Source organism: Takifugu rubripes, chromosome 1 (genome assembly GCF_901000725.2).
Source record: "Takifugu rubripes chromosome 1, fTakRub1.2, whole genome shotgun sequence".
NCBI classification, from domain to species: domain Eukaryota; kingdom Metazoa; phylum Chordata; class Actinopteri; order Tetraodontiformes; family Tetraodontidae; genus Takifugu; species Takifugu rubripes.
Window position 1 is genome coordinate 16,832,881 of NC_042285.1, and position 13,993 is coordinate 16,846,873.

General features: G+C 43.8%; 1 protein-coding gene and 1 long non-coding RNA gene across 2 annotated transcripts; both read left to right on the plus strand.

Annotated features, from left to right (window-relative positions):
- The first annotated feature begins 3,223 nt into the window (after positions 1 to 3,223).
- Positions 3,224 to 9,084, plus strand: LOC115251122 (uncharacterized). The gene is made up of 3 exons (XR_003889678.1): positions 3,224 to 3,363; positions 6,722 to 7,033; positions 7,760 to 9,084. It is a non-coding gene; the product is annotated as an uncharacterized lncRNA (long non-coding RNA).
- A 702-nt stretch (positions 9,085 to 9,786) lies between these two features.
- Positions 9,787 to 12,392, plus strand: LOC101076786 (POU domain, class 3, transcription factor 3-B). Its single transcript, XM_074084939.1, has one exon. The coding sequence runs from the start codon at positions 10,346 to 10,348 to the stop codon at positions 11,612 to 11,614; it is 1,269 nt and encodes a 422-aa protein (XP_073941040.1). The 5' UTR covers positions 9,787 to 10,345; the 3' UTR covers positions 11,615 to 12,392.
- The last annotated feature ends 1,601 nt before the right edge of the window (positions 12,393 to 13,993 follow it).

Genomic DNA, 13,993 nt, shown 5'->3' on the forward strand with positions numbered 1-13,993 from the left:
CACCCGTCTATAATCAAGGACCTTGGTTGTGTTTGTTGCGGGGTCGCTTTAGGACTGCGGTTGCCGTGAGGCTTCACAGAACGTGGAGCTGCAGCTGCAACCGTGCACTGAGAGGCTGATCAGGGGTGAATGGAGCTCGGAGACTTTCAATACTTCTTATTTCGGTCTCTTTTCAAGTCTGGAGAATTTGGGTCTTATTCCAGAAGGTAAATTCAAACAGTTCCATGTGGTTTGTGAGTGAATTAATCATGATGATTAATTGGCTTTCAACTCAAATATCCAGCGAGAGACGTCAGCCTGCCAGACATCAGGGCTAAATTGACAGGCCTTTAAGAAGAAGCAGATTGATTTACACAGCGACTAATGAATCCCCCTCGACCCAGAAGGGGAGGAAAGGTAAACAAGTCTTTTCTTTTGCTTCCTCCCTTGTTCGAGCACGCTTTGCTGTCTGATTTAGTCTCATTCCGACTTTGGAGGCTGAGTCTTAAAGTCTCTTATTGATGTGTTTTTCTATCCCAAAACACTAACGAACACGAAGGCGACACCGTATTGACAAAATGTGTTTGCCAGTGAAACACCGCGTTTGCATGATTCATGCAGGCTCTGTATGTGTCGGTTAATTTCCACAGCTATATCCCTACAAGTGTTTCAGGAACACAACCTAAACACCCCGAGTTGTGTCATGTAATATCATTTAAACTGAGGATCCCGTGTTGCAAAACCTTCGTGAGTTCTCTTCGTGTGTCAGCTCCAGTTTTAAGGCTGCACATCAGCTTCGTCCACGGCCTCAAAAGCCAGAAAAAATGTTCTCCTGGATGCTTTTGTTGTGTCAAAACAAGAGATGCTCAACTTTTATCTCAGCAGGAGCGCAGACAAAAAAAGACCCTGGGTGAGAAGAGAACCTTTTTGATGAGGGTCATGCAGGGATATGACTCACCTACCGTAGGAATATGCTACAACTTTCAGAGAAAGTTTTCCCATTAAAAAAAACAGCTTAAAAACAAAGTAATATAAATATCGATGATATACCTGTGACTCTTGCAAAGTCCAAAATGAAATCAAAATGAGTCCAAAATTGTTTGTGCAGGATGCCTTTCCTGCGTGGGCGTGTGGGTGTCACAAAGTAAACGAGCGCGCAGAAGAAGTCTAAAACCAAAGGTGAATGTGCATTTTTCTCACCTGAGCCCAAAGCACATTCCCACCTTGCATCAACAATCAGCTCTTGTGATCAGATCCCTTCAGACTGATTTGAGGGAACCCGATATCTTGATTTGTGGTTCTCCCGCTCTAACAAATTAAGAGGAATTATTAGAGATACAACTGGTATGATTGATTTGAACAAATAATCAAATCAAGCTTAAGAGCAACTCTTGGACTGATGACTTCTACTGCAGCCCACCACCAGGGCCGCCCTCGCTACTCACAGAGGTTTAGACATGGCTGTTCCAGCCCATTTGTGCTCATCTGTGAAACGCTGTGTCTGTTTACCTTTTTCAGTCACGTTTGTCTTTTGTCCTGTCCTCCTTGCCTGTCGTCCCTCCCTCCCTCTGTCCCCTGTCTCCTCTCTGTCCTGATGACCTTCCCATGTCTCACCTGTGTCTAACTGTGTCCCTGAGCTCCTCCTCGTGTGTTTAGTCCTCCTCCTTCCCTCCTGTGACCAGGTTTTCCTCTCATGATCTGTTGGTTGAGTTTAAATACTGTAACTAGGATTATTGAGCCAACTGTCTGTTTACAGGTTTGGATTGGTTTGTCTGGACAGCCTACTGGTGCAAACTTTGCAAAAATAAAATGTTGGAACTTGCTCTTTATTCGTCCTCTGTTCTGCATTGGAGTCCAGTCTAACCAGTCTTGACAAGCTGAAAAGATTAATTAAAGCTTAGTGCAGACAAACTCTAAATTAGCTAAGGTTTGGTTTTTTTATGGCATTTATTGCTTGTTTTGTGTTTGCAAGTAGTTTTTAACACCATTAACCTTTAATTCACTTTTCAGTTGATTCATCTGTACACATGGACTCCAAAAAGTTCTCTTGTCAGGGAGTATGGGAAAACAAATCACCTCCTACAGAAAGAGTTTGTGTTACATTGATAAATGTTACTTTAAATGAAATTAGCTTAAATGAATTGAGGGATGGACTTCCAGGACTTTCCGAGGCCCCTGACTGTGCATGACAAAACACACTTTCCTTTGTTGATCTGGTGGTAATTTAGCTTTGGATAAATAGCAAGAAGACTGCACTCTATAAACCAAATGTTTCTCCAGTACGACAGGGTCTGTTGTGGATCAGACACTTAAATCTTGTATAAAGCAGTTTGGTGTGTTTGGCTTTTCTTCCCCGTCAAAGACAAACACTGGAGTTGATTCCCCACTTATTGGTGTGAAGTCTGCAAACCACAACTGGGATAGAAGTGTTGCCGGGCAGAAGAACACTCCATATTTAAGGTCAAATGTTGTGTGAATTACTTGGTTTCGAGTCACGATGGAATGCCGGGACTTGAGTGGCTTCAGTTGTCCCAGATTTTGCTGCAAAGCTCCGACCTTTTGAACGCCAGAAACACTTTGTGGACTTTACCCATTCCTCCACGGACAGCCAACTAAAAGGTTCATTCTGATTCTGTGATGAACTATTTGTACCATCAGACAATGTGTTCCCTTGCATGTGAACCCTCTAAAATCATCCACAGCCCTGGAAATGATTTTGTGCCCCCTTTTTTCCCCAGGCTGCTCAAAAAGCTGGACAGTTTAGTTTAGTCACCAGCTGTCACGCAGAAACACTTCATCGTCAAAATATTCCCCCCTTTGAACGTTTCCCCTCCATTTCTTCACAAATGACCAGCTGGACTTGCTTCTGTATTTCTTTATCGTGCAATTCAGAATTTCCTTGTTCCACTCTCTCATCAGCCTTGTGCTGAGAGGTCACGGCCGGTAAAACGCGCTAGCTGAAGTACGAGGTGTGTTTTGATGTTCGGTGCTACCCATTCGCTCTCTCTAACCCTCCTGAGCTCCTCTGATGTACTGCGCAGCTCATTAAAACACCCTCTCCACCTCCGCATTAGCATCAGAGTCATGGTCAGACTGCTTTGTGTTATAAGGCTACAAAACAATATCAATAACAACAACAAAAACAATAGTAGCCTTTGGTCCGAGGAGTAGAGGAGGAGAAAGGTCTTTGATAATCTACTTCAAAGAGAGATGCTGAAGTAGGCTGTGTTTTCGCTGCGTGCATGCCAAGGTCGCTTCTGATCTTGCACACGTGGTGTTGGCGTCTGGGGCCAGTGTGAAGACAGGAGGTGAGCTCCTGGGTCTGTAGGACACGTTCCCAAGGATAGGAAGTCAAAAACTGCAAGTGCCGGAGTCTCGTCACAGGTAAAACTCGGCGCCATTGATTGGCATCGATCACCTCCCGCTGCAAGCTCTCGGGGGCACTGCTGCTTTTGCGTGTCTCGGAATCTACAGGTGCCAATAGGATGTTACCGAGAGCACAGTTACCATAATAACGGTGTGTGGGAGGGGACAGAAGTTGTCCTAGATGTCCTTGACACCCCAAAAATAAAAATAATAAAAATCCTTTTTTTCCAGATGTGCTGCAGCTGTTGGGGGAACAATCCCAAAGACACATCTTGTTGTTTTAATGAGTCGGAAATTTTCCTATATCTAGAAAAAAATCTGTTATATTAATCTGGTATATAAAATAGCTCACGAGCAGACCACCAGCGCACCATCAATGCTGTGCAAGATACAGTAGAACAGTAGTTGTGCTTAATTCTGTTTAAATGAATATACAGGTTTAAAGGTGCTACCACAAAGCCAGAATGTTCTGGGCTCGACTGCTCAGCCCTCTACACATGAACATTAGTGGTCTTGTGTGGGTTCTCTCTGTGGTTCATCCATCTTCTTCAGTCAGATAGAATTCATGTAAACTGGGTGCTCGTATTCATCCATTTCACCATATTAATGCAGTGTGTTGACTGTTAGCGTCACCATCAAAACAAGGTCACCAAAGAACAGTGCTGTTGGATAATGGTGGGAGAAAGATTCAAGGTTGTTTTCCTTTTAATTGAAGATGCAATTCAGTTACTGTTGGTCGGATGAGTTTATTATAAACATATTGTTCAAAACCTTTTCATTAATCTAAGACAGTCAAATGCATTTTCAATCATAAATTGCATTTACAACATGACTTCTGCGATGGCTTAAATCAGGGACTATAAATTAAGCTGATCGTTGTTTATTAAATAGCGCAAAAATCTCCACACCAGCAAATTTCTTTTCAACACTCTCCTTATCTTTAGAGCCCGTGTCCTTTGTGTCTTCATCCATTATGCAGTTGCTTGAGTTTCACTTACACATTCTTCTTTATCTTTTATTGAACTGTCACGTCTCGTACTGGTGCGTACGGCTGTAAAAGCCCAAACTTTAACAAATGTGCTGCTGCCAGCTGCTTTCAGGTGGCACTGAGGCTGAGTCCAACCTCCCTTGGATAAATGGCTCCGTATGGTTCTGCTGTCATGATCAGCAGCCCACGAAGGTCGACACTGGTGAAGGATGTTGAAAGCATCTCAGGAGGCAATCATCAATCAAGTGGAATAACTTTGAAAATCAGACAAAAACGTATTTATAAAGACTGTTCATTTTTAAATCGTACCTTATATCTGAGAAATAGGGAGAGCTGATTGGATGAATGCAATAAGGTTTACACTGCATCCAAATGAGTATCACAATGTGCACAAAGGCTCGCAGATGATATATAAAGAATCAAGCCTGGGCAGCTACAGTAAAACATAACAGAAAAAGATCGAATGTAACCGTAAAAAGCATCTAAACCATGATATCACATGATAAAATGAGACGAAGAGCAGTAAGATGTGTCTTTGTCTGTGATGACACTGTGGCTGGAGCTTCTAAAGGCATCTTTATTTCAGAGGACTGTGGAGTTATCTGTAACCTGGGTGCGTTGCTGTGAAACTCGCCTTCCTCTGCTGAAATAAGTGTTAATTCCAAAGCTACACGACATCATTATCCCGCTGTGCTCAGGCACAGGCATACTATTTATTTAATTAGATTCCACTGTAAGGTGCGCTGATTGACATCTCAGCTGATGCACGCGCAGACATGTCGCCACGTTCTTTTGTTCCGCTGTATCAAACTGCTCAAACGAGTCCAATTGTAACTGAGCATAAAGAAGCCGTAATGAATTCAGCTGCTCTTTCTCACCCTGCTGAATAATCACACGTTTGGATTTTAATTTGAATTCTTGTTTATAGAGCAGGTACGGATACCCAGCCGCGGTCCCGGAGGGTTGCTCAGTACAAGGCGCAGAAGGGAATTGATATGCATAATCAGATTGACTGATTCCTTTTACATTTTCACTTTAAAGCTCTGATCTGCGATGCGCAGCGTAACCCGAGCGGGGATGAAACCAAAACGGTGTAAACCGTTCTGCCACTTGTATCAGACGTCACTTAATATTTCAGCATCTGATACTTCCTTCTTTTCCTTCTAACCCACCTGAGAAGCCTCCCCAACTACAGAGGGTCTTTATGAGCTCGTGGGCCTCGATGGGAGCTTCACAGAGAAATCTGTCCATTCATGAAAAGTGCAGGGTCAGCCAGACTCAGCCAGACCGGCCCTTCGGGGACAACCGCTGTTTGATTTGGCTCCGGACCGGACCTGGGTACAGGGCCACGGTTGTCTGTAGCCTCAGGCTGCAGAGCTGGAGGTATTTCCTGACTAAATTTCTCTGTCATACTGGTTGTAACTGCAGGTACAGAAGGAAGCATGGGAAGTTTTGGAATAAAAGCTGTGGGAAGACACAGACACAACCACAAACGTATTCGCAATTACTTTCATTTCTATTTCAGTTTGTGAGCCACAGCAAAAGCTGAAGAGGAAATTAAAAACTCCAAGGCTTCCTTCTCTTTAACTCAACGTTTCTGTTTTATTTTCTGCAGCCGCGTGAGATCTGTATTTTCCAGATCTGGCCGTGACTTTATCTGAATGCACTAAAACCCTGTGAGTCTCATCTTTTCTCAATTTCCTCTCTCTCTCTCTCCCTCTTCCTCTACGGAGGCACAGATGTTTCTCCTCTGGACGGGTCTTTCGTTTAGTTTAGCATAAATATTCAGAAAAAGGTCTGCTTGTAACAGGCCGTCGTTCCAAAAACGTCTTCCACCATTATGGAAATGCTCGTGGACACTTTGTGGTGGCCAGATTTCAGACACCTGCGAGCAGCTGTGTACACACAAACGGCTCGGAGAAAGTAAAATGAGTGATAACTTTGTGCTCTTTCACGGTGGTATTTTGTTCCTTGTCACTTTGGCCCCTTTCAAAGAACCGCTGGGATTAATGAATATGCTCTTCACACATTAATTTCCATTTACAGGCCAAACAAAAACAATGTTTAACCAGCACATCAAATCATTTTAAGCCCCAGTAGAGGTTGCTCCAGAATGATAAACATAGCTCCTTTATTTTCTTTTCACACTTCCTTCCACAGTGAATATTTCCAACATGTGACCGCTAGAGTCAAGACTGCCCCAGAAAACTTTTCAGGGCGTCAGTTGGCAGTCGGACTCCACAGAAATGGATTTTAACTGGTCATGTTTGCCACATATTTCTCCTTCTCTCACTTCCATCAACTCTCTTTCCCCTGTCCTCATTTTTTTTTCTTTTTGTTGTCTTCTCTCGCCGTAGCATATTAACTGTGCTTTGTCTCTTCTCCTAGCTGACTTCTACATGGCGGCCTGTGCTTCCGATTTAAGTGCACGGCAGGGGGTTGCTGGGTAGAGGCTCACGCTGTGAGAGATCTCTGCATCTCAGGGAGAGCTGAAGATCAACCACGCTCACGATCAGGGCCAAAGGATGGCAGTGAAGAGGAGGAATAAAAAGAGAAGGAAAGAAAAAGTTCTGTTTGCTTGGCCGACATGACAAGAGATGACTGTGTTAATCCGACGTGCTTTCTGTCTTCTCCAGCATTATTGTCTGCTTTCTTGAGTACCAAAATCCTGATTCTACTAGCAAAGGGAGGACATGTTTGGTAAGTGAGGACATTTTGGCTGGTCCTCACAACTTCAAAGGACTGTTTGATGCGGTTTCATGGATGAAGTTTTTTTTAGGTTCCTATAGAGTTCGTGTTTAGGTTCATGTTTGGGTTAGGGGTTAGTTGTGATGTTTAGGGTTCGGGTAAAGAGCAGGGCAATGGGCAATAGGTTTACAAGAATGTGTGTGTGTGTGTGTGTGTGTGCGCGCGTGTGTGTGTGTGTGTGCGTGCGTGCGTGCGTGCGTGTGTGTGTGTGTGTGTGTGTGTGCAAACAGATTTCATTGTCACCACTTAATTTTGTTTGTTTGCCTGGTTTGTGTTTCTATTTCAGCTTAATTGGATGGAAACAAGAAAAGAACAAGAGCGCAAATACGAGAACATTCTCACTTTCTTTCTTTTCTTTGAGTGGAAAACTCCTGGAGCCCAGATTAAGGCCTTTCCCCCTGTTTTTCTTCTTTGCAATTTTTGTTGGAAGCATTACCATATTTCAAAAAGTCTACCAAAGAAAATAGCCCAGGGGCAGAAACGGACGATCTGCATATTGAAGACCTGACAGAGAAGGAGAGAGGGAGGAGAGAGAGAGCGAGCGAGAGGGAGAGCCATTTGAAGATAATCTAAAAGAAACAATAATGACAATTAGCTGTCTGTGTTGTGCTCATTATGCCGGATTAATTGCTGTATTCACTTTAGCTAAAACAGATTATTTGCTTTGTCGTCAAGCAGTTCCATCAAGGTGGAGAGAGAAAGAGAGAGAAGGAGAAAGAGAGCGGAGAGAAAAAAAATGTGCATCATAAGGAGGCCTCTTCACCCAGCTTCCTTCATGAATAACAAATAGAGGACCCGATGCAGCGACCAGCCAGCACAACACATGAAAAACATTAGTGCATTCCCAGAGTCGTCTGGTTCACTCTACATTGTGCTGCAAACATGAAATACTGCCTTGCTTTGCACAGCAAGGCCTTGCCTTTACTCAATGCAGCTCAAAATTAAACAGCTTTTATCGACCGTGGAATAAAATAATCACGTGGACTTCAGATGATTCGAAGTTGTGCACAAGTTTGCCAGTGCTTAAAACCCTCGTTGCCAATTCTGTAGAAAAATATGACTTACTAATCCATCCAGCCAATGGATGCTTAATGATGGTAATAGTGATTATAAACAGGGGAATTAGTCAGCCATGAAGTTGAGACCTACGAACACGAATACACATTTATGCAAATTCCAGTAATGGAGTGATTGGAGCTTCATGAGCATCAGTGGACTCAAACTCAGAAATGTTTTCAGCACACACACGGTGGCTCCTCTCCCACCTGTGCAATGATTATCATCCTCACCAATCGTTAATTAAGAAACATTTTAAACCCACAAAAGAAATTGTACGTAAGGGAGATGCATACACGGAGCTAAAAACAAGTGACTTGAAAATTAGTTCAGTGAAAATGCAACAAAGGTGTGTGTTTTTATTCTTTCACTAAGGTGAAATATTTTTTTTACGTCGAACACACAACCAGGAAAGTTCACTTAAAGTTCCAAATGTCTTTGCTAATAGATCATTTTTCAGTTGCTCATTATGATGGTTGTTTAAATTGGTTGCCAAAGAAAGCTTATTGTGGTGATTTTACAGATTTAAAGAAGCAAAGCAGCATTTTGTGGCTTCATTTCTGAGGAGGTGCAGCCTGCGGCTTTGGCTTCATCTGCGGCTGTGAGTAAATGTGTCATTGTGCTCCCCTTCTCCTCTCCTTCACTAACAAATACCCAGCGAAATCCTAAAATCACACTGAAATCCCTGACAGTTCTCAAAAACGGTTCAGATTTCAGAAAGTGTTCTTTAACTTATGAAGTTTATGAATTTCAAATAGTCCCCATACAGAATGTTTTACTTTTGTCAGTAAATGAGGTAACATACATTTATTGAGTGAAAATTACCTTTTTAAACTTGTAAATTACATAAAGACAGTTCGGAACCGACTATAATAGAGGGATTGAGGTGTTATGATAGAAAGGCTCCGTTATGTATAATCTGAATCTGTTTCTTTCCTACCTTTTGGTTATGAGCCAAGTCGATTCCACAGAAAAACATACATTTGCACATTTATTTGGCTGCACCTGGCTCTCCCCTCCGGTCCAAAACCTCCAGGCGTCCAAGTCGATACTTTCCTTTCTAGGGGCCTTCAGATCGGGCAAACTCCGTGGTTTCAAAATTCCGCCCAACGCGTTTATTTAACAGGTCATCCATAAACTCACCCGTGGAAACATCCCCGCACAACTAGCTTGTGTTGTTTTGGAGCTGTTGGGATGAATTTTTGGAGGACCGAAACTAAAATCTAACTGTTAGATGGTTTTGTGCACCTTCAGGACTCAGCAGTGCGGCGCGTCACGCCACTGCCACATTTCCTTTAACATATGAAAAGAAGAGCGCATTAGGATGCGAGAGGCGTATAAAGGCTCCATGTATCCAAAATTGACCCTGCAGCTCCGCTGCTTTCAAAAAGGCATCACGGGGAGCAGCAATCACTAACATCTAGTATTTATTTTGTATAAGACAACAACAACAAAACAACAGCAGCAATAATAACAATAATAACAATAATAATAATAATAATAATAATAATAATAATAATAATAATAATAGTAGTAGTAGTAGTAGAGGTAGAAGAGGTAGGGTCGAAGTGTGGCTGATGCGATATTTGTTACTTTATTCTATGCAACAATAACTTTGCGCAGACGAGCTCGACTGACACCCGCACAACTCCTCCTGCTCTGTGTCCAATCAGCAGGAGCTCTGCAGAGTCTTTCCTTGTAATTGGACGGAGACGCGAGAGGAATACGCAGACTTGGCACAACGTAAACACACGCTCGGCTCCTTCCCTCAGCACAGGTCGCGCAGAAACAGCAGATGGAGAGAGAGAGAAACTACTACAGAACCATAGACGCGCTTAACATTTTGTCTTTGTAACTCGGTCGCGCTGAAGTGGCAGACGAGCGGGTTAGAGGAGGGCGGTTACGCAAAACTCGGCGTGGATTTCCATATAATCTGTGTGGATTAAGCACTGCGCTGCTCCTGGGACAGATAAAAAGTTTTGAAGACAAGTGTTCCGTCCACCGAAAAGCAAAGAAAGGGTTCAGCATTCCGAGCTGTCTAACTACAGTTATCTTTGACGTTTCTGTGGAGTGATTACGCGCTTTTCCCTCCAAACGCGCAACGCTGTCGCTCATTCTGTGACAGTTACTTTGTGAATGGATTAGAATACAGCCGGAGATAATCATTTTAAAAAAGAGAAGAGAAACAGAGATTGTGATATAAAGCCTATGCTTTGGGGGATGGCAACAGCCACGAGTCCGTACCTCGCCAGCAGCAGGATTCTACCCGGCTCGATCCTCCACTCTGATCGGAGGGGTGGCGGCATGCAGCCGGGCAGCACCGCTGTGACAACAGTGTCTGGTGGATACAGAGGTGACCCTTCAGTAAAGATGGTGCAGAGTGACTTCATGCAGGGAGCCATGGTGGGGAGCAACGGGGGCCACATGCTCAGCCATGCTCACCAATGGGTGACATCTTTGCCGCACGCGGCAGCCGCGGCAGCCGCAGCGGCAGTGGCGGTGGCCGAGGCCGGCTCTCCTTGGACCCCCAGTTCCCAGCCGCAGGAGGCAAAAAGAAACACGACAAGGGAGGATCTACACTCCGGTACCGCTTTGCACCACAGGCCCCCGCACCTCGGACCCCATCAAGCGCACCAAGGAAGTTGGAGTGGCACATCCGCAGCGCACATCAGCATCTCCGAGGGACAACAGCAGCAACAGTCCCTCATCTACTCGCAGCCTGGTGGGTTTACAGTCAACGGGATGCTCAGCTCACACGCGGGTCAGAGCCTCATGCACCCTGGACTGGTGCGCGGGGAGTCACCAGAGCTGGATCACAGTAGCCATCACCACCATCACCACCACCATCACCACGGCCACCACGCGCACCATCACCAGAATCATGGGGTGAACCACGACCCGCATTCAGACGAAGACACTCCGACGTCTGATGACCTGGAACACTTCGCCAAACAATTCAAACAGCGGCGAATCAAGCTGGGGTTCACCCAAGCGGACGTGGGCCTGGCCTTGGGCACCCTATACGGCAACGTGTTCTCCCAGACCACCATCTGCAGGTTCGAAGCACTTCAGCTGAGCTTTAAGAATATGTGCAAGCTGAAGCCCCTGCTGAACAAGTGGCTGGAAGAGGCCGATTCCACAACCGGGAGCCCGACCAGCATCGACAAGATCGCTACACAGGGCAGGAAGAGGAAAAAGCGCACATCCATCGAAGTGAGCGTAAAAGGCGCATTGGAAAGTCACTTTCTCAAGTGTCCCAAGCCGTCCGCGCAGGAGATCAACTCTCTAGCAGACACTCTGCAACTGGAGAAGGAGGTGGTCAGGGTCTGGTTCTGCAACCGCAGACAGAAAGAGAAGCGCATGACGCCGCCTGGGCTGCCACGCACACCGGAGGACGTGTACTCACAGGTGGGAAGCATGGGTCCGGACACGCCGTCGCCCTCGTTAGACTGCAAGAGGATGTACAGCGATACGTAAAACACCGTAAAACATCTAAACAACAAAAAGTCCGCGTACCCTTTTTATAGAATTCAGTACACGTTTCCCATTATCTGAAGAAAATCGACTTTCTTACAGCTTGCAGTAGGGTATTGATCCATAACAATATTCTTATCCACCGCGTACTCTTTTCAGAGCAGGACAAATATCTACTTTTATGCACCACGGAGTATTTTCTGCACTAAAAATCAATATTTGGGACACTTCAATCTCAGATTTTTAAAAAAAGAATTGACTGGAAAAGAAGTCAGAGGTTATTAAATGTAATATTTGTTTACCAAAACAGCCTCCTGAATGGACATTTTAGTAATATTCAAAAGGTCAAAGTGGTTTTTTTTCATATCTCTATATTGTTAAAAAAGTTTTAAATAAAAATGTCCCTCGTCATGCTGCAGGAGTTGTTGCCCAAACCTCTGTTATTGAACAGTGAGTCAAATAAGACAATGTGCTTTATCCATCACGTCATTTATAATGAGCAATAATTTATCTCTCTCCAAACGTCTTTCTCATATTTTTGTTGTGTGCCAGTGGACTTATATTGTGACACATTAAGGTGGTCAGAAGTTAAATTCCAGATAATTCCCAGTACGTCCTTCTCCTTCCTATGATTTCTTTCAAACATTAGCAAATGTTCTCCTGAGTTCTTCAACACTTATGTCTGCTGTGTATTCTTGTGATGATTTGTATTATTTATTATTTTCCACTGTGTTAATTTCCATTGAATAGACTAATTATTTAATAAAATTGACAGAAGAAAATAATTGTGTTCAGTTATCTACAATTTGGCGAGCCCTACACACACACACACACACACACACACACACACACACACTGGGATAAAGACAATCATGAACAGAGAAAATCCATTAAAATGTTTTGCACAAGAATAAGTTTCACTATTGATTAAAAATATTATGTAGTTATTTTATATTCAGGTTAGAATGAACTTTTTTTTTTAAAATTTTGAAACACACACAGTTCCTCAACTTTCTTAGTAACTTATATAAAGTTGTAATTAATATTTTATGCAGCGAGATAAGAAATTCACCAGTCACCTCATGTAAATATTGTTTTTACCCCAAAGTGCTGTTTAAGAGTTTTGTTTTTAATCTATTATAAAAATAGAGTTTTTAGACTTCCTTGTATATGCTCATCAGCCATATAAATCTCAATAACAATAGCTGAGATTGTGACCATCTGCCAGTTAAGTGAACTCCGCTTAACCCAGCTCAACTTGTTACATTGAACGCATCCTTGGAGGTGGAGGTGCTGTTTGGGTGCAGACCTGCCTACAGGATCCCGTGGCAGCAACATGGACTCCAGCTCTGTGGAGAGCAGCCAGCTGAGGTCGGCTGTCCCACCTGGCGGTTCACCTCTGCGGCAGTTGCCAGGGTAACATGGAGACGTGGCGACACCATCTTTTGCCCCTACACCAGGTTTGGTGAGCAGGCAGAGAGACGCCTGGAAATCTGCATTTAATTCTTCTGTCTGACTCCGATCAGCACAAAGATGATGCACATGACTCAAAACGCTCACAACTAAGCTAACCAATAAACGGTCAAGAGAGGTCAAAGATCGGTCGGTGTACCAGGTGCGGAGGAACCAGAATGAGCACAACACAAAGCTGGAGGTTAATGCATTACTGCAAGTGCTGCATACTTTTCACGTGAAAAGCATAAAGTTGACATTTTACCTCACAGGACGTCATTAATCCATCATGAAATTAGAGTTTTCTTACATTATTATAGGTATTTTTGGATGAAGACTCCTGCCGAGTCAGTAACATAAACATGAACGAACACGAATGTGTGAAAGGGTGCACGTGGCGTGCCTGTTTGTCACCATTCAACGTGAGGAAAAATTTAGGGGAAAGGAAAAGCCTGGCCCTGTAGGTTAAATATAACAGCCTGCCTGTATGAATGAGTAGACGTTTACACATGGGTTCATTGGGTCTTCATTAATCCAGAGCACACTTTAATCCCTTCATTAGATTAGACAGACTACATCTCAAGAAAACCACCAAAGCACCCCACGGTGATGATTTGTCATCCAAGTGAATTGATTTACCAGACTAACTATAAAAATTATGTATTTTCTTGTGGGGAACCTGATGTTGACATGCAAATGAAATCTTCTGTGCGCATTCAGCTCCCACACCAACATCACACAATGGCAGAAACAGCGTGTACTGCGTGATGACGGATTCTCCCGGAGCTGCGAAGTCAAAAGTTCTCTGATTAAAAAGAAAAAATCTAAGCTTGCAGGATTGCAGTGTGATCCCCCTTAAAGCTTAGCGATGTAAAGATGGGGGATAAGAATGGAATTGGGGGGATCAAAAACCCTTCAAAGGGTTTTGTC

Coding starts and splice junctions, on each gene's coding strand:
- LOC101076786 (XM_074084939.1), top strand. CDS start 10,346: ATGCTTTGGGGGATGGCAACAGCCACGAGTCCGTACCTCGCCAGCAGC.